This window comes from Scyliorhinus canicula, chromosome 9 (genome assembly GCF_902713615.1).
Source record: "Scyliorhinus canicula chromosome 9, sScyCan1.1, whole genome shotgun sequence".
Classification (NCBI taxonomy): domain Eukaryota; kingdom Metazoa; phylum Chordata; class Chondrichthyes; order Carcharhiniformes; family Scyliorhinidae; genus Scyliorhinus; species Scyliorhinus canicula.
Window position 1 is genome coordinate 4,258,472 of NC_052154.1, and position 19,740 is coordinate 4,278,211.

General features: G+C 50.5%; 1 protein-coding gene across 1 annotated transcript; it reads right to left on the minus strand.

The window, feature by feature from the left end:
* Window positions 1-5,696: 5,696 nt before the first annotated feature.
* Window positions 5,697-18,738, minus strand: ciao2b (cytosolic iron-sulfur assembly component 2B). Its single transcript, XM_038806213.1, has 5 exons — window positions 18,556-18,738; window positions 17,204-17,283; window positions 13,841-13,966; window positions 7,839-7,884; window positions 5,697-6,813 (listed from the first exon to the last, which is right to left on the minus strand). Exons 1-5 carry the CDS (start codon window positions 18,680-18,682, stop codon window positions 6,716-6,718), a joined length of 477 nt encoding a protein of 158 aa, XP_038662141.1. The 5' UTR covers window positions 18,683-18,738; the 3' UTR covers window positions 5,697-6,715.
* Window positions 18,739-19,740: the final 1,002 nt, after the last annotated feature.

Sequence of the window (19,740 nt, forward strand, 5' to 3'; positions counted from 1 at the left end):
TGATTTATACACTAGGTGTTCTAGTACATAAATCACAAAAAGTTCTGTGCTGAGGAGAGGTCGTCCTGACCCGAAATGCTAGCTCTGTTTCTCTATCTACACACGCGCTGTCTGACCCACTCAGTATTTCCAGCATTTCCTTTTTCCGATTTCCCTTAGGGGCTGGTTTAGCTCACTGGGCTAAATCGCTGGCTTTTACAGCAGACCAAGCAGGCCAGCAGCACGGTTCGATTCCCGTACCAGCCTCCCCGGACCAAGCCTGCCTTGGTCTGCTTTCAAAGCCAGCGATTTAGCCGTGTGCTAAACCAGCCCCTGGTTATAAATAAAGGGGCCACTTCTAAAGGTGGTGCAGAAGCAGAGGGACCTGAGAGCAAAGAGCACAAGTCATTGCAGGTGGCAGGACAGGTTGAGACAGCGGTAACTAAAGCAGAAAGTATCTTAGGCTTTAGTAATAGGGGTGTAGAATACAAGAACAAGGAGATTATACCGAATTTGTGTAAGACACTCGTATGGCCACACCTGGAGTAATGTGTCCAGTCTGGACACCGCACTGTGGGAATGATGTGACAGAATTGGAGAGAGTGCAGAAAAGATTCATGAGAATAGTGAAGAGTAGGTTTACAAGAATGTTGCCAGGGCTAGAAAAGTGTAGCTACGAGGAGAGATTGGATAGATAGGGGTTATTGTCCTTGGAACAAAGAAGGTTGAGGGGAGACTTAATTGAGGTGTCTAAAATTATGAGGGGAAAAGACAGCGTGGACAGGATAGAATTGTTTCCCTTGGTGGAGAATTCTAGAACCAGGGGACATAAATTCAAGATAAGTGGCAGAAGGTGTAGTGGGGACATGAGGAAGAACCTTTTTACACAGAGGGTAGTGGGTGTAATGACATGTATAATCTAAGGCGAGTAAAGGGTTAATAAGATGATGTTCATGTATCTCAACACTAGATGGCATCACCGAGTAGCTTTATAAAAGGCTGCGTCTCTAAGCATTCTGGGAGAAGCTGATGGTGAAGGGTAGTGAAATGAAATGAAATGAAAATCACTTATTGTCACAAGTAGACTTCAAATGAAGTTACTGTGAAAAGCCCCTAGTCGCCACATTCCGCCGCCTATTGGGGAGGCTGATACGGGAATACAGGATAGTGCGAGGTTGAGTTGGAATGTTGGTTGTATTAGAGACATAATAGATTACTGTAACATAGATTCAATACTGTTATTTTGTTAGCTATTACTCAGAGTGTGCGAACCATTTAAAGTAGTATAAAAAAAACTAGCTTTGTTTTAAATACATAGCTTGATGTTCTTTGTAAACACGACGACTTTTAGCTATCTTGGAAAACAATAAAAGGAACGTCACAGTGGGAGTCTGGAATTCGCTGCCCGAGTTGGTGGTGGAGGCAGAGACCCGAAAGTCTTTAAAAACGTACCTGAATCTGCACCTTTTGTGCTGTAAGATACAGGGCTATGGACCGGGTGCAGCAAGGTGGGATTATAATAATCTTTCTTAGTGTCACGAGTAGGCTTACATTAACACTGCAATGAAGTTACTGTGAAAATCCCCTGGTCGCCACATTCCGGCACCTGTTTGGGTACACAGAGGGAGAATTCAGAATGTCCAAATTACCTAACAGCACGTCTTTCAGGACTTATGGGAGGAAACCGGAGCACCCGGAGGAAACCCACGCAGACACGGAGAGAACGTGCAGACTCCACACAGAGAGTGACCCAAGCCGGGAATCGAACCTGGGTCCCTGGCGCTCTGAACCTCTGGGTTACGGGTATAGGGTGGATACGTGGGTTTGAGTGGGGTGATCATTGCTCGGCACAACATCGAGGGCCGAAGGGCCTGTTCTGTGCTGTACTGTTCTATGTTCTATGAAAGAATCGAGAACACAGACTAACATAATGAATAAAAGAAGCAAATGCAAGATGAGGGAAAATGTATTCGCGCAGTGAGAGGTTTAAGGTCTGGAATGCGCTGCTTGAAAAGAGAATTAGACTGTTATCGGAAAAGGAAGGATGTGCAGAGTTACAGGGAGACAGTGAGAGAATGATTTATCAGAGAGGCAGTGCAGACAGAATAGGTCAATCATCCTCCTTCTGCACTGTCACAAATCTGTGGTTTTTCCCTCCGCTCAGACCTAAATGGCCGTCACTTCATTCTGAGATGTTGCAGACTCTCCAGCCAGGTGTAACATCGAAGAACTTTGCGAGCGGATTTATAGGGATGGGGACAATTGAATGGGAAAGTCACATTGAAAAAGAATGAGGGAGACAGAAACCTTTAGAAAGGCTCAAACAGGCACCTCAGCCCAATAACAGCCTGGCCAAAGTGTAAAGGGAGGCGGAGGGGATGCAGAGGATGAAGAGTTGAAAGGGGAGGAAGCCCATGCTCAGCCTAGGTTGAGGCAGCCCTTGACTATAAAAAAACCGATGGTGCATGTAAGCAGCAGGTGTCCTTACAGTTGGAGGCCCTGCTCTGGCTCCTCCAAAGTTCAATGTCGTCACTCTCCTCCCAGTCCTTCATAAACCCCATCGCCACCTCTGGCGGGCCGAAATAATACTCTTGCTTCTGGAAAGTCATCCATGCGGGCCGGGTACAATACCCCAAACATCACCCCCCTTTTAAACAGGGCAGCCTGGACCTGGTTGAACCCGGCTCTCCGCTTCGCCAGTTCTGCAGGTACATTTCCTGCTCCGCCTCGCCCATCAAAGAACCTTCTTGTCCAGAAAGCTGTACAACCGCACCAGCTCGCCCGCCTGCAGCCTCCTCATCAACACCCCGTGCACTTGGTCAACCTCCAGGAGCCTGTCCAAGCCCCCCTCAGCCACCAGCTTCTCCAGCATCTTAGTCATGTACATGCTGGCCTTCGCATCTTTGGGCAACCTAAGGTTCTGTCGTCTGGAGCAATTCTCCAGAACTTCCACCTTCTCTTTCAGCCTCTTTTGGGTCTCTCGCATCATTCCCACCACCTCAGCCACCAACGAGGCCAACTGCTCCTCGTGCTCCCTCACTTTCTGGATCGCCAGCCCCTGGGACTCCAGCCTCTGCGCCATTCTCTCTCGAGCCCAGACTTAATAGGTTCCAGCACCTTGGCTAGGTCTTCCAGGGCCTCTTTCCTCTACTGGCAAAACTTTCCATTAAGGAACTTTACCAGCTGCTCCGTTGACCACCGGGCAGGGAGGGCATCTCCTTTACCCTCCGCTATCTTTTTCTGAGGTGCACCACAAAGACACTCCTGCTGCAGCAGCTCTTTCCTTATTGCCCCACTCCTCGCCAGTGGATCCATCCAACAGCCACATCAGAGGAGTAAACCCTTCCCCAGTGCACCACTTCGCCATTCAGGCGGGGAATAAGATCAAAAAGATCCACCTTGAGCGGGAGCCATCAAATGTGCCCGGCTCACCACATGGTCACCATCGGAGGTCCTGCTTTGCTGTAACTCCTGCCATTGTACACCACTGACTTTAATTGGATTTTAAAAACGACTTAATCTATCCTCCTAATTTATAACGTACTTATCATAGGACTTATAGTGCAGGAGGCCATTCGGCCCATCGAGTCTGTACCGGCCCTTGGAAAGAGCACACGCCTCCACCATACCCCAGGAACCCCAATTAACCTTTTGGACATTGGCGGATAATTTATCACGGCCAATCCACCTAACCTGCACATCTTTTTGAACCGTGGGAGGAAACCGGAGCACCCGGAGGAAACCCACGCAGCCACTGGGAGAACCGGGCAGATTCCACGCAGTCACCCGAGGCCAGAATAAACCTGGGTCCCTGGCGCTGTGAAGCAACAGTGCTAAGCAATGTGCCATCACGCTGCCCTTGTGTGTTTGTCAGTGTGCACTTCTTTTGGATTAACCAATTGCGTGTGTGAGAGAGAGATTCAGTGCATTTTCATTATTTTTAAAATTTAAATCAGGTGTTAAGTACAATAAGTGCTGTTGGTTTTGTTAAAAGCTTACAAGAAAACCGGTCTGTCTCTTTCACAGTCACATGAAACAGTTAAACATTCACTGAATAGCCATACCCACAACCATTTCAAAATCCTTGTGGAAGAGGGGAGCATTCTGTCTCTCTCTCCTCACCTGATCATAACAGCACAGCTACCTTGACGCCGGATAAACATGGGGGAGAGAGGAACAGAAGGATATGTTGATCAGTGGAGAGGAAGTGGGAGGAGGCTAGTGTGACGCATACACTGGGTACTTATAATAATAAAAATCGCTTATTGTCACAAGTAGGCTTCAATGAAGTTACTGTGAAAAGCCCCGAGTCGCCACATTCCGGCGCCTGTTCGGGGAGGCTGGTACGGGAATTGAACCCGCGCTGCTGGCATTGTTCTGTATTACAGGCCAACTATTTAGCCCACTGTGCTAAACCAGCCCCAATGGGCCAAATGCATTGTTTCTGTGCTGAATCCGGTGTCAAGGCCTGATGTCGTCCTCACTCGATCTCACACACGGCTCGCTGAGGGACAAATATTTCAATAGCAGTACCTGACGAAGAACCTAAAACTCCCTAATATTCTGCAAGGTCTCTGAAAGCAGTGGTTCAGCGAGGGTAGGGTAGGGTAAGGTAGGGTGGGATGGGGGGTCCGGGAAACAATGTGAAACGTCTGCCGGGAGGATACGGCCACTACATCTGCAGTGCAGAGTGGGCTGGATCTCTCACCTGGGAGGAGAGACTGTGCAGTAAGATGTGAGAAAACACATCTAGGAACAGAAGATGTCTAAAGACCCCCCCCCCCCCCCCCCCCCCCCCTCCGCCCTCAGATTGTTCACAAAATGCTAATAATAATAATAATCTTTATTATCACAAGTGGGCGTACTTTACCACTGCAATGAAGTTCCTGTGAAAATCCCCGAGTTGCCACATTCCGGCGCTTATTCGGGGACACGTCTTTCGGGACATGTGGGAGGAAACCCACGCAGACAAGGGGAGAACGTGCAGACTTCACAGACAGTGACCCAAGCCAGGAACCTACCGCTGTGAAGCAACAGTGCTAACCATTGTGCTATCGTGCCATCCCCATTCGCTGGAAACACAAGAGTTTAAATCTCACTGACCAGTTCTGGAAAACTCAGTTCAAACCCTCCCCATTCCCCACCCTCCCACTCCCCCCCCCCCCCTCCCACCCTAACCCTCCCACTCCCCCCTCACCCTCCCACCCACTCCCCCCCACCCTCCCACTCCCCACCACCCTCCCACTCCCCCACACCCTCCCCTCCACCCTCCCCCACCCCACCACCCTCCCACTCCCCCACACCCTCCCACTCCCCCACACCCTCACAATTCCCCCCACCCTCCCACTCCCCCCCCACCCAGCCCTCCCACTCCCCCCACGCCCTCCCACTCCCCCCCTCGCCCTCCCACTCCCCCCTCACCCTCCCACTCCCCCCTCACCCTCCCACTCCCCCCTCACCCTCCCACTCCCCCCTCACCCTCCCACTCCCCCCCCCCACCCTCCCAGCCCCCCTCTCCAGCAAACCACCCTCCCACTCCCCCCCCCCTCCAGCAAACAACCCTCTCACACCTCCCCCCCCCCCCCCCCCCCCCAAGAGAAGAATAAATCCGAAACAGGAGATGCAGCAATCAATGCAGAGGCAGCCCATGTGGACCAAACAGATCGGGAAGCGGTTGTTGACACACCAGGATCCAGGAAAAAAACAGGAGCAAAATGCAACTTAATCAGCTCAGCTAAGCTTTTATTGAGTCAGGTTTCACACATTCACTGGCAGGAGTGAGACATGGTTGTGCACATTTGGCATCTTAATCACAGCGGTGGCACCATCTAGTGGGAACAGACAATTCTGCACAATACCCGACTGAACAGGAAAACTGTGGGAGCATGATTAAAAACAAATGAAAAATTCTCACTCCGTTCAAAAACCCAGAACATAAATGCTGGAAAAAAGCAGAGCTCGCTCAAATCGCTTGACTTTTACTGTATTGAGCTTACCGTGGATCGGTTTTACCTAAATTAAATTGACGAGGCGGGGTGGAATGTTACATTCAGGTAACAAACTCAGTCGAAACAGAAAAACATAGCGTGATGTCAGCTCATCCAGACGATGTCACTTGTCCCAATGTTTCTCACACATGAGCGTGGGGTCTGAGTGTGTGTTTAAGTGCAAGTCTCTGTGCGAGTGTGCAAGAGGACGTGTGTCAATGAGTAGAACTGGGTGCGTGAGAGAAGGGGCGATATGCGTGCCAGGGAATTTTGGGACGAGGGTTCATATTTAAAGCACCAGAAACTCCCAAACTGCACCCCTACTGCCTGACTGCAGTCATCCAACTGCAGGGAAGGGTTAAGCAGAGGTGGATACTAGTAACCCCCCTCACAAATTCAGGGCTTGCTGAAACTGTCTCTTCTTTCCCCTCCTTCATTAACTGACCTGCAGACGGGCAAAAAAACAAGCAGAAAACATTCCAGGAGAAGTGAGGAGTGAGAGGTCATCGATTTGTGTGTTCTTCAATGACTCATTCTCCATCTACACAATGGCACAGCTGGTGAATTGACTTACAGATGTAAGACGCAGGAAGCCCTGTTTTGGGGGTTGTGTCATGTTCAGGAACTCCAGACATCTTGGAAACCACAGCGAGTCAGCAGAGATCCTCAGATAGGGTCAGGGATCACAACTGTTGTGATTGTTTACAGCTGCAAGTGTCTTTTTTCAGGCGAATCTCACTGCGATTTGGTCACAATCTGTCGGACAGACACTGGTTAACAACCTCCAGTAGGTGAGAGTTTTCCAGAGCGGCCGCCACGCGTTCCTTATCAGCCAACTGCTTATTCACTGGGAAAAAGAGAAGGTTTTATTCAGCGCAATGCAAGAACTCCATGTCCACTTCACGGTCCCACCTCCCTGCTGGGTACTCGTTCTATATCCCACATTTCCCCCTCCACCACGGTGCTCGGTCTAACTTGGAGATTCTGGGTTAATGAATGCTTTATCCTGAACAAGGAGTTTAGCTAAAGAAACTGGGGATGAAGATCCTCAATTAGTTCTCCACCTCCCAGCACAGTTGCATGACACGTCTGGAGACACTGCAGTCTGAAATGTCATAGATTACAAGGACTGATCCACTATTTTCTGCGCGCACAGTGTCTACACGATGCGCGTGCGCACACGTCACAGCCTGTACGCGCGTGCACCTCACACAGCGTGTACTCGCGCTCACACTTCACACAGCGTGCACACACGTCTATGCGCGCGCTTCACACAGCTTCTACCCTCGCACACACACAGCGTCTACCCACGCGCACAAACGTCTACGCACACAGCGTCTATGCGCGCGCACACAAACGTCTACACACACGTCTACTCGCGCACGCACACACGTCTACGCGCGCACGCACACGTCTACACGCGCACGCACACGTCTACGCGCGCACGCACACACGTCTACACGCGCACGCACACACGTCTACGCGCGCACGCACACACGTCTACGCCTGCACGTCTTCGCGCGCGCGCACACACACCTACGCGTCTACGCGCGCGCGCGCGCACACGTCTATGCGCGCACGGGCACATATACACACGTCTATGCGCGCGCACACACCCAGCGTCTACGCGCGCGCACACAAATGTCTACACACACGTCTACGCACGCATGTGCACACACGTCTACGCGCGCACGCACACATGTCTACGCCCGCACACTCACGCCTACGCGCGCGGGCACACACGTCTACGCGCGCGCACACACCCACATGTCCACGCGTGTATACACACACACGTGTACGTACGCACGCACACACACACACCTTTTATGAACGCGCACACACACACAGCGTCTCCACGCAGACACAGCTCACCTGCATGTTCAGAAGCATGGGTTCCAGGAGTGATGTGGACGTCTACCTGCAGAAGAATAGTTGAATGTTAGAAATTCAAACCCAAGCACAATCCTGGAAAGTATAAGGCAGGAGGCATGGGGGACTGGATTTCCGGCTGTCACTGAAACAGCATTGTGAATAGAGGTGTCTGAAATCAATAAACATCTTCCTGCCTTAGAAACATAGAATGGTACCCAGCGAAATGCTGCCCACTCCCTGCCCAGATTCACCTCAGATTAGTGATTGAACCTTGAACTTCACTGATTCCTGGCACCATTTCTGCAGCAGTAATGCAACTTCCCACTAAATCCCCAGGGAAGTTCCCATCTTGTATATTTACCCAAAAGCATTTGGTAATTCTTTTTAGAAAATATTTTTATTCAGGACATTTTACAATGTACAGAACAATCACTCAACTTTATATGATTTTTATAACAAACACCATCCTATTTCCCTCTTTTCTGCTAACCGCACTCCCAATTGCTGGAGACTAACAGCCGCCACCTCGAATAGAACCTCTCTTCGGGCCCCCCAACGGCGGACTTCATTTTCTCGCCGTCACCCAAGTCACTGCCCGCGGCGCCTCCGGGGCCCACCACCCCAGCAGAATTCACCTCCAGGCTATCAGGGAGGCAAAGGCCAACACATCGGTCCTTTTCCCTTCTTGCAGCGCCAGTTCATCCGACATCCCAAATATCGCCACCCACGAGCACAGTGCCACCTTTATCCCCCAAATCTCTTGACAGTGTCAAAAAAGGACTCCCAGACCGTCCCTAATTTAGGGCAGGACCAAAACATGCGAGTGTGGTTGGCTGGCCCCCCTTGGACAATGCTCACATCGGCCCTCCACCTCCGGAAATAACCCACACATTCGCGTTTTGTGCACCACTTCAAACTGGATCAGGCTCACTTTCACACACGAGGAGGTAGAGTTTACCCTGTGTGAATTCCTCATTCCACATACCACCCCCCCCCCCCCCTCAATTGCACAACCCAACTCTTCCTCACATTTTCTCTTCATCTCCTCCCACGAAGTTCTTTCCCTCTCCATCAACTGCTCATAGACATTGGAGATCTTCCCCTCCCCTATCTCATCGGAATAAACCACCATATCCATTAGTGAGAGGGGTGGCAACTGAGGAAACGTTGAATGCTCCTTCTGATCAAAGTTCCTCACTTGTAAATACCCCCAGAAGCTGAAACCAATCCACCAGCTCCTCCAGCCCCACAAACCTACCTTCCACGAATAAATCCCTAACCCTCTCTACACCCTCCCAGGCCTTGTATGACGAGTCCAATCCTGCCGGGATAAAGCTATGGTTCCCACATATCAATGCCCTTAACGGCATTGACTCCAGCGTAAAATGTTGCCTAAACTGGTTCCAAACTCCTCAGGAGGCTATTATTACCGGGTCGGTAGAGTACCTGGCCGGCGAGAAGAGAAGCGGAGCCGTCACCTGTGTCCTCAAACACCACCTTGTACAGGAGGCGTCCTCCATCTGCCCCAAGACTGGGAGACTCTCGACTATAAATAAGAATTTTGGAAGGACCATCACTTTCACAGTTTCAACTCATCCCGCCAATGATAACGAGAGAGTATCCCACCTTTTCAAATCCCCCTTCACCGGAAACACCTCACTCTTCCCTGCACTGAGCTTATAACCTGAAAACGATCCAAACTTGCTCAATATCTCCATAATCTTCCCACACTGTAGAGTCTGTTACATACAACAATAAGTGTAGGGATACGCGATGCTCCATACCTCCCCTCTCTATACCTTTCCAATCTCTTGACGACCTCAGTGAAATAGCCAGAGGTTCAATTGCCAATGCACAAAGTAACGGGGAGAGTGGACACCACTGCCTTGTTCCCCTATATAATCTAAAGTACCCAGAGCTTAATGCGTTGATACAAACACTTGTAGTGGGGGCCTTATACAACAATCTGATGCAAGACAAGATCCTAGGTCCAAACCCAAACCGTCCCAGTATCTCATACTCCCATTCTACTCGATCGAGTACTTTCTCTGTGTCCAAGGTGGTTATTATGTCCAATTCCGAAATCGCTGGGGGTGACATCACCACATTCAAAACTCCTCTTATATTGGCCGACAATTGTCAGCCCTTCACAATTCCCATCTGACAACAATCCTCCAAGCTAGAGACCAGCACATTTGTCAATAACTTTGCATCGGCGTTAAACAGAGATGTAGGCTGATATGACCCACACTCCTCTGGATCCTTATTGTTCTTCAGGATCAGAGAGACAGAAGTCCATAAACTTTCCCAGACTGCCTAGCACGGTAGCACAGTGGTTACCATTGTTGCTTCACAGCGCCAGGGTCCTGAGTTTGATTCCCGGCTTGGGTCTCTGTCTGTGTGGAGTCTGCACGTTCTCCCTGTGTCTGCGTGGGTTTCCTCCGGGTGCTCCGGTTTCCTCCCACAAGTCCCGAAAGACATGCTTGTTAGGTGAATTCGACATTCTGAATTCTCCCTCTGTGTACCCGAACAGGCGCCGGAATGTGGCAACTGGGGGATTTTCACAGTAACTTCATTGCAGTGTTAATGCAAGTCTACTTGTGACAATAAAGATAATATTACAATGCACCTCCTCCAACCCCTGCATTTTCTCCCCCCCACCCCCGGTTCTTAATTTGCACTATCTCCCAGGAGGCCTACTGGCCTTCTCACCATGCTCATAGAACACCCCTCGTACGTGACTGCCTTGCCCGTCGATACTAATTCAAACTACATCTGGTGCTTGATCCTCTCACTCAACAATTCCTCCTTTGGGGTAGTTCACCGCCAGAATAGCGCCTACCAGCCTCTGTCTGTCCATCCTTCCCGCCTGAGTCTCAATCGAGATCAGCTCTCCCCAACTTACCACCTTTAACGCCTCCCAGAACATGGAAGGCAAGTCCTCCTTGCTCATTTTAAACTCCACATACTTCCCGATTGCAGTGGCTATTCTCTCACACGCCCCCATATCCACCCACAATGCCACATCCACCCTCCATAGGGGTCCTAGCGTAACCCCTCTCCAAACAAATCCACATAGTGTGGTGTGACAACTGCTGTACGTTCCAACCCCACCACCCCAGGGAGCAGCACCTTACCTACTATAAAAAAGTCAATGCGGGAGCAAACCCAGTACACGTGAGAAAAAGGAGAACTCCTTCTCCCTCGTGTCAAAGTCTCCACGGATCCGCATCTTCCATCTGCTCCATAAACCTGAGCAGCTCCTTCGCCACCCCCATGTCTTTAGGAATTGGGGCATGACCTGCCTTTAACTGAACTGCCTTCAGAGCTAATTCTTGTCTTCTGTTCACATCCCAATCTAGAACTGAGCTGCTTTTCTGTAAAATTCCTGGTGCTCTAGCTCCTCGCATTTGTTACATCATCTTACCAACCGAACACAATGTATCTAATTAACTATCCCACAGGAAACACTCTTAATCCAGGCACAAATCCATTAGCCCAAGCTTTTACGATGCTCTAATTGCATCGTAAAACCCAAAAAGATAGTTACCTTGCAAACCAGGATTTTTAAAAACACTACTGCAGCAGTCACATGCACAATAACCCAGGCTTCTAACCCCTACTGCAACAAATATATACAATATATCTGAAATTCCGACATTCATCACACCTTCCTCCAAAATGAAATGAACCAGCAATATAAAATGATGGCTTCATTTTCCAAATCCTTTCAACTCTAAAGATTTCTCATTACTGAACACAACTAATATAGAAATATACATTATTTTACATGTAATAATGCAAATTTAAACATTAGGGTTAGCCCATTTAAGTCTTTCTTTTGCACCATTGAACGTTCCGGTCTCCTCACATTTCAAAGTTGTGATAAAGCATCTACAATCACGTTTTCTCTTCCTGCTACATGAATAATTTTTAAGTTAAATGTTTGTAGCAATAAACTCCATCTGAACAGTTTTGCATTTCAATCCTTAAACGTTTCCCAAAACTGTAATGGATTATGGTCTGTATATACAATTGTCACTGATGCTGAATTGTTAGCAATGTAAATGTTGTAATGCCAGTACCAAACCCAATGTTTCCTTCTCGATGAATATTTAGTTTCCGAGAAAATGAACAAACAGGCCTTTTGATTCCTTTGCCGTCTTCCTGCAACAGTACTACACTAATGCCCACACCACTACATCAAATGCCACCTTAAATTCCTTGCTTAAACTGTTGGCCCATAGCACCATGCACCCAAGTTCAATTCCAGACTTGGGCGACTGTGATGTGTGCACGTTCTCCCAATGTCTGCGTGGATTTCCTCCGGGTGCTCCTGTTTCCTCCCACAGTCCAAAGATGTGCAGGTTTTGTGGATTGGCCATGATCAATTGCCCTTAGTGTCCAAAGGTTAGGTGGGATTACAGGAATAGGGAGGGGTATGGGCATAAGTAGGGTGCTCTTTTGAAGGGTCGGTGCAGACCTGATGGGCTGAATGGCCTCATAGATACATAGAAGATCGGAGTAGGAGGAGGCCTTTTAGCCCTTCGAGCCTGCTCCGCCATTCATCACGATCATGGCTGATCATCCAACTCTACTTCTGCACTGTAGGGATTTATGATTCTTTTTTGAAATTTTTAAAATCCCATCCTTAAAGTTACAAAGCCAATGCGCAGAGTGGACTGGGCAAACCCTTAATCCATCTCATTGCTTGTTCTAAAAACCAATTCAAATTCAAATTGAAGCCAGTTCATGGTCTCCACAAGAGAGACATACAGGACCCAAGCTGACAAGAAAAGGCATTTCACCTCATCTTGGGCTTGATCTTAGACAAAAGGCTGAGAAGCGATGGGAATTCTTGGGATTCTGACGTCACTGAAATCTCCGGTGCTTTTTCAGAAGTTCAGTCAGTGGAGCAGCCACACGGCTAAAATTTGACTCGAATTTCCAGTAGAATTAATCAGAACCTCTCTCCTTGTTGATGGTATTGGAAACTCCCCGATAGCTTCCGTTTTCACGTTCCGCGACTCCATCTGACCCTGTCCAATTGTATGGCCTAAGAACGTGACTTGAGCTTTTGCAAATTCACTTTTAACCAAGGTTACTAGCCTCCTGTAACTAATCGAATAATTCCTCCAAGTATTCCAAATGCTCCTTCACATCTGACCGAACATCATCAAATCGTCAATGTATACGGCACAATTGTTTCGTCCAGAAATGACCTTGATGGTTAATCTTTGCAATGTTGCTGGTGCATTCTTCATTCCAAATGGCAGAACTTTAAACTGATGCAAACCAAAAGCCGAAACTTCCTTCACCCTGTCTGTTAAAGGCACTTTATCCTTTAACACAAGTCAAGTTAGCTCATAAAATTCGCTTGTCCCACCTTTTCACCAGTCTTCCAAATGGAGAATAGAAATAAAAATTTGATTTCATAACTACTTTGACTTTTCTATAGTCCACACACAATCATTGTGCTCTATCCGCCTTTGGTATCATCACAATAGGGAAGCTCCAATTGCTGCAACTCACTTTGATGATATCATTCTTAAGCATGCTTTCAATCTCCTTTTGTACCTGTGCTAACTTTAGTGGATTGGGCCTGTATCGTTGTTGCTTAATTGGAGCAGTATTTTCTACATCGTGTATAATTACTTTCCCAATTTATTCCCACATACAGCTCTATGTGACTGTAATAACTCTTTGAGGTCATTTTGATTTTCCTCCAGAAGGTAACTCAGTAATTTATTCCAATTTCTTATTACTTCCTCATTGTCCAATCTAATTTGAGGAATGTCAAATTCAGAATCATCTGGATTTATCTCTTTTCCCTGAGTTACGACAAACACCACCTCCTTTCCTTCTCTATCAAACCTTTTGAGTATATTAGCATAACACAGACTGAGTTTTCCTTCTATTTGGTGTCTTCCACCGTGAAGACTAGTGCAAGGTATTTAATTTCTCTGTCCCAACACACTGATTATCAGGTAATTAACTCTCACCTTGAAGCGTGCAGGCAGCGAGCGTAGCAACTTGACTTTAATGGATAAACCAATCAGTGTAGCCATACTACAGTGAGGGATTGTGGGAGTGAAGGCCACAGACACACTGTTCTCATGATCAGTCACCTGGTAGAGACAGAAAAATCAAGTTCAGTCCAGTAAACTGGGAACACCTTTCAATGGTCAAGTCCACTGAGTCTCAGAGGAAGAGTGAGATCGACAAGTTTACTCAGGAAGTTTCAGAGCTCAGGGTCCAGGACCTGAAGGCACGACTATCGATGGAGGAACGATTAAAATCAGGAAATGTTCCAGAATTGATGGAGTGCTGGAGTGCAGATATGGGAGGGCTGGAAGGCTGGAGGAGGTTACAGGAGATTGGGAGTGGCACACCAAGGAGGAATTTGATATTGAGGATGAGAATTTTAAAAATGTTAATGAGGCTGAATCAGAAAGCAATGTAGGTTAGTGAGGACAGGGATGATGGATGGGCAGGATTTGGTGCGAATAAGGCAGCAGAGGTTAGGTCGAGCCCTGGCGAGAGCGGTTTCATGATTCCAGAATCTCTGACTGCAGTCCCAGTACACCCACTCTCCCTCGCTAAATTCAAAATTGACATGAGAAATAATATTGCACAATTTGCAACAATGCCAATTTATATATCACAGACAGGGCCCACTTTTACACTTAGATCAGTCACTCAACACAAGTAAAATTGTTCAGTTTAAATAATTTAGAACATATAAAACAGTACAGCACAGAACAGGCCCTTCGGCCCTCGATGTTGTGCCGAGCAATGATCACCCTACTCAAACCCACGTATCCACCCTATACCTGTAACCCAACAACCCCCCCCCCCCCCCCCCCCCCCACCCCCCACCCCCCAACCTTACATTTTAGGACACTACAGGCAATTTAGCATGGCCAATCCATGTTTTTTAAATTTGTTTACATCTATCTTGCCAACACCTCAATTTGTAAATATAATGTCCCAAAGCTCTTGATGAAGTACTTTTTGAAGCAGCAAATGTAGTCAATTTGTGCACAGGAAGCTCCCACATAGATCATAGAATTTACCGTACAGAAGGAAGCCATTTAGCCCATCGAGTCTGCACCGGCCCTTGGAAAGGGCGCCCTACTTAAGCCAACACCTGCACCCTATCTCTGTAACCCAGTAACCCCACTTAAAGTTTGTGGTCACCAAGGGCAATTTAGCATGGCCAATCCACCTAACCCGCACATCTTTGGACTGTGGGAGGAAACTGGAGCACCCGGAGGAAACCCACGCACACACGGGGAGAACGTGCAGACTCCGCACAGACAGTGACCCAACTGGGAATCGAACTTGAGAACCTGGCGCTGTGTAGCAACTATGCAAACCACTGTGCGACCATGCTGCCCACGATATGAGGGGCAGATATTCAAATGTTATTGGGTTGAAAGCTAAATATTGGTCCGGGTAGCAGAGTGAAGTTTGTTAACAATACATAGTTAGGACCAGGGGGCACAGATTTAAGGTGATTAGCAAATGAGGGAAAAACTTTTTCAAACAGGGAGTGGTTTGCATCTTGAATTACATAGAATTTACAGTGCAGAATGCCTGAGGCTGTGATGAAGGCAACCTTTAATTGAGACCTTCAACTGGAAAACGGAACTGGATCATTAACTGAAAAAGAAAAGCTGCAGGCAAAGGGTTAGGGGATGGCATTGGGCGGTTGCTCATACCGAACCAGCACAGACACAGCAGGCTTAATGTCCTCCCTGGTACGTGGGAATGTAAGCTGCAAGGAAGACACAAAGTGGTTGCACAAGGATTTAGACAGGTTACGCGAGGGGATAAGTAGATGGCCGATGGAATATAACAGGGAAGCGAGGTGTTATTCATTTTGGTTGTAAGAACAGAAAAGCAGAATATCATTTAAAAACATGAAACTTATCAATACTGATGTTGAGTTAGAATCCAGAGAATCCCCACAGTGCAGAAGGCCATTCGGACCATCGAGTATGTACCGGCCGACTGAAAGTGCACCCTACCTTGGGACGTATTTGTACAGAAATATAATTTAGAATGCATGTACAGTAAACAATAAGGAAGGTAAATATAGGGCAGCATGGTGGCGTAGTGGGTTAGCTGCTGCCTCACGGTGCCGAGGTCCCACGTTCAATCCCGGCTCTGGGTCACCGTCCGTGTGGAGTTTGCACATTCTCCCCGTGTTTGTGTGGGTTTCGCCCCCACAACCCAAAGATGTGCAGGTTAGGTGGATTGGCCACACTAAATTGATCCTTAATTGGAAAGAAATGAATTGGGCACTCTAAATTTTAAAAAAAAGGTAAATAGCATGTTTTATTGTAGAGATTGAAGAACAAGAATAGGATTCTTGCTACAATTGCACAACACTTTGTGAGACCACACCTGGAGTACAGTGCAGTTTTGCTCACCATATTTAAGGAAGGATTGGAGGTGGTACAGCGAAGGTTCACTAAATCGGTCCCTATGATGAGAGGCTGAGTGAATTGCATTTATATTCTTCGTGTTTCAGAAGAACCAGAGGTGAGCAAAAATAGGAAGGCAGATTATTATTTGAATGGGTGCAAAGTGAGAGGTGAATACTCAGCGAGGCCTTGGTGTCCCTGTGGAGTTAAACCCAAGATAGGAATTCCCTTAAAGATAGGACCCTGTCGGGCAGCACGGTGGCGCAGTGGTTAACCCTGCTGCCTCACAGCGCCGAGGTCCCAGGTTCGATCCCTGCCCCAGGTCACTGTCTGTGCGGAGTTTGTATATTCTCCCCGTGTTTGTGTGGGTTTCGCCCCCACAATCCAAAGATGTGCTGGGTAGGTGGATTGGCCACGCTAAAATGCCCCTCAATTGGAAAAAATGAATTGGGTACTCTAAATTTATTTTTTTAAAAGATAGGACATTGAGGCAGAGGTCTTTTGTTTCTGAATTATTAAATCATATATCTGTTTGTTTGTGTTTAAAGTGATTTCTTTTTGCGCTTATACTTTTTGTCATGTGCTTGACTTTTTTATGTATTGTTTGATGTTTTGTTTCTAAGTTTTTATTCAGTTCTTATTCAAATATGTACCAGTGAATAATTAACAATAAAGTCGTCTTTTTTACACCTCCAACCAACCGGACTACCGATTCTCATAAAAGGCAAAATAAAAGTCCCACACTATCTAAATGAAGTGTTCAGGATTTCGAAGGTCAATCCCTGCCCCACAGCTTACACTTTAGAAAGTTGGCAGACACACTCCTGATTTTCAGTGAAGTTTAGTTGTGCGAAGCTGTCTTTATAACTTACCCAACACCTGAAAATATAATGCAATCTTAGTTTAGAACAATGACCATTAAAGAATACTTACGTTAACTCGAAGCTGTTCTACAACATTTAACTCCTCCAGACTTAATGGATGCTCAGGGTCGTTGATCGATCTGATCAGATGTAAACACGTCAAGGAAACTTTCTACAGCAGCATGTGTAAGCAACATTCACTCAGGGGATGTGCACCCCTGGGGAAAAGCCACCCCTTTATTAAACTCAGGCTCTCAGTGGCGAGCGGGGCAGAAACGAGTTTGATTTTCAGGTTAATGACTAAAAACAACACAAGTAAAATCACCATCACAAAGCATGTTCCTGGTTCTCCCCTTCCATCACGACACACATTCCCCATGTCTTCTCTCCCCCCCCCCCCCCCCCCCCCCCGTGTCTGTGTGGGTTTCCTCCGGGTGCTCCGGTTTCCTCCCACAGTCCAAAGACGTGCAGGTTAGGTGGACTGGCCGTGCTAAATTGCCCTTGGTGTTCAAAAAGTTTGGATGGGGTTACGGGCATAGGGTGCTCTGTCCAAGGGCCAGTGCAGATCTTCTGCACTGTAGATTCTTTGATCCTCCACACCCCCCTCACCTCCGTCCCCCACCCCACCACCCTCCCCCCTCCATCCCCCACTCCCCCCCACCTCCTCCCTCACCTCCGTCCCCCACCTCCCTCCCTCACCTCCATCCCCCCCTCACCTCCGTCCTCCATCCCCCCTCACCTCTGTCGCCCCCTCACCTCCCTCCCTCACTCCGTCCCCCACCTCCCTCCCTCCGTCCCCAACCCCCCTCCCTCACCCGCCCCACTCCCTCACCCCCATCCCCCACCCGCCCCCTCCCTCACCCCCATCCCCCACCCGCCCCCTCCCCCACCCACTCCCCTCCCTCACCCCCATCCCCCACCCCCCCTCCCGCACCCGCCCCCTCCCTCACTCCCGTCCCCCCCCGCCCCCTCCCTCACCCCGCCCCCTCCCTCACTCCCGTCCCCCACCCGCCCCCTCCCTCACTCCCGTCCCCTCCCTCACTCCGTCCCCTCCCTCACTCCCATCCCCCACCCGCCCCCCTCCCTCCCGTCCCCCACCCCGCCCCCTCCCTCACTCCCGTCCCCTCCCTCACTCCATCCCCCACCCGCCCCCTCCCTCCCGTCCCCCACCCGCCCCCTCCCTCACCCCCGTCCCCCCTCCCTCACCCGCCCCCTCCCTCACCCCTCACCCCCCCCCGTCACCCCTCCCTCACCCCCGTCACCCCTCCCTCACCCCCGTCACTCTCCCTCACCTCCGTCCCCCACTTCACCACACCTTCTCCCCGCTCCTCAATTCCCTTCACCACCCCTCCGTCTATCACCACCACCATCCCTCCCCTCTCCCGCCACACTGCACCCTGCGGGTTTCCCGCTGCCGGATATCGAAGATCTCCCTGGAGTCGATGGGATCCACCGCCTCCTCCTCCTGCTCGCGGGCGGTGAGCGGCCGCTCCGAACTCCGCCCGTAAATCAGCGGGTTAGCGTTTTCCAGCCGAGCCCCGGCCGCCATGACACCCGCGGCCCGCACTCACTTCCGGCTCCGGGTCAGAGGGCGCAAACGCCCGGTGACACCGAGGGGCGGGGTCTGCGATGGGGCGGGGCTTCTGCGTCTCCATAGAAACAGTGGAGGCCATTCAGCCCATCCTCCCAGCCCAGCCCAAGACCCCAGCCCAGCCCAGGACCAGGCCCAGCCGAGCCCCCAGCCCAGGCCCAGCCGAGCCCCCAGCCTAGGCCCAGCCGAGCCCCAGCCCAGGCGGGACCCCAGCCCAGGCCCAGCCGGGACCCAAGCCCAGGCCCAGCCGAGACCCCAGCCGAGCCCCCAGCCCAGGCCCAGCCGGGACCCCAGCCCAGGCCCAGCCGGGACCCCAGCCCAGGCCCAGCCGAGCCCCCAGCCGAGCCCCCAGCCGAGCCCCCAGCCCAGGCCCAGCCGGGACCCCAGCCCAGGCCCAGCCGGGACCCAAGCCCAGGCCCAGCCGAGACCCCAGGCCCAGCCGAGCCCCCAGCCCAGGCCCAGCCGGGACCCCAGCCCAGGCCCAGCCGGGACCCCAGCCCAGGCCCAGCCGGGACCCCAGCCCAGGCCCAGCCGGGACCCCAGCCCAGGCCCAGCCGAGCCCCCAGCCCAGGCCCAGCCGAGCCCCCAGCCCAGGCCCAGCCGGGACCCCAGGCCCAGCCGGGACCCCAGCCCAGGCCCAGCCGGGACCCCAGCCCAGGCCCAGCCGGGACCCCAGCCCAGGCCCAGCCGAGCCCCCAGCCCAGGCCCAGCCGAGCCCCCAGCCCAGGCCCAGCCGGGACCCCAGGCCCAGCCGGGACCCCAGCCCAGGCCCAGCCGAGCCCCCAGCCCAGGCCCAGCCGGGACCCCAGCCCCAGCCGGGACCCCAGCCCAGGCCCAGCCGAGCCCCCAGCCCAGGCCCGGTCGAGACCCCAGGCCCAGCCGAGCCCCCAGCCCAGGCCCAGCCGGGACCCCAGCCCAGGCCCAGTGGGGAGGATTTTAAATATGATTCATGTTTCCGCCTGTCCTTCCAGACAGTTACTTCCAGCCCTCCCAAGGTGAGCAACCCTGGGTAGATC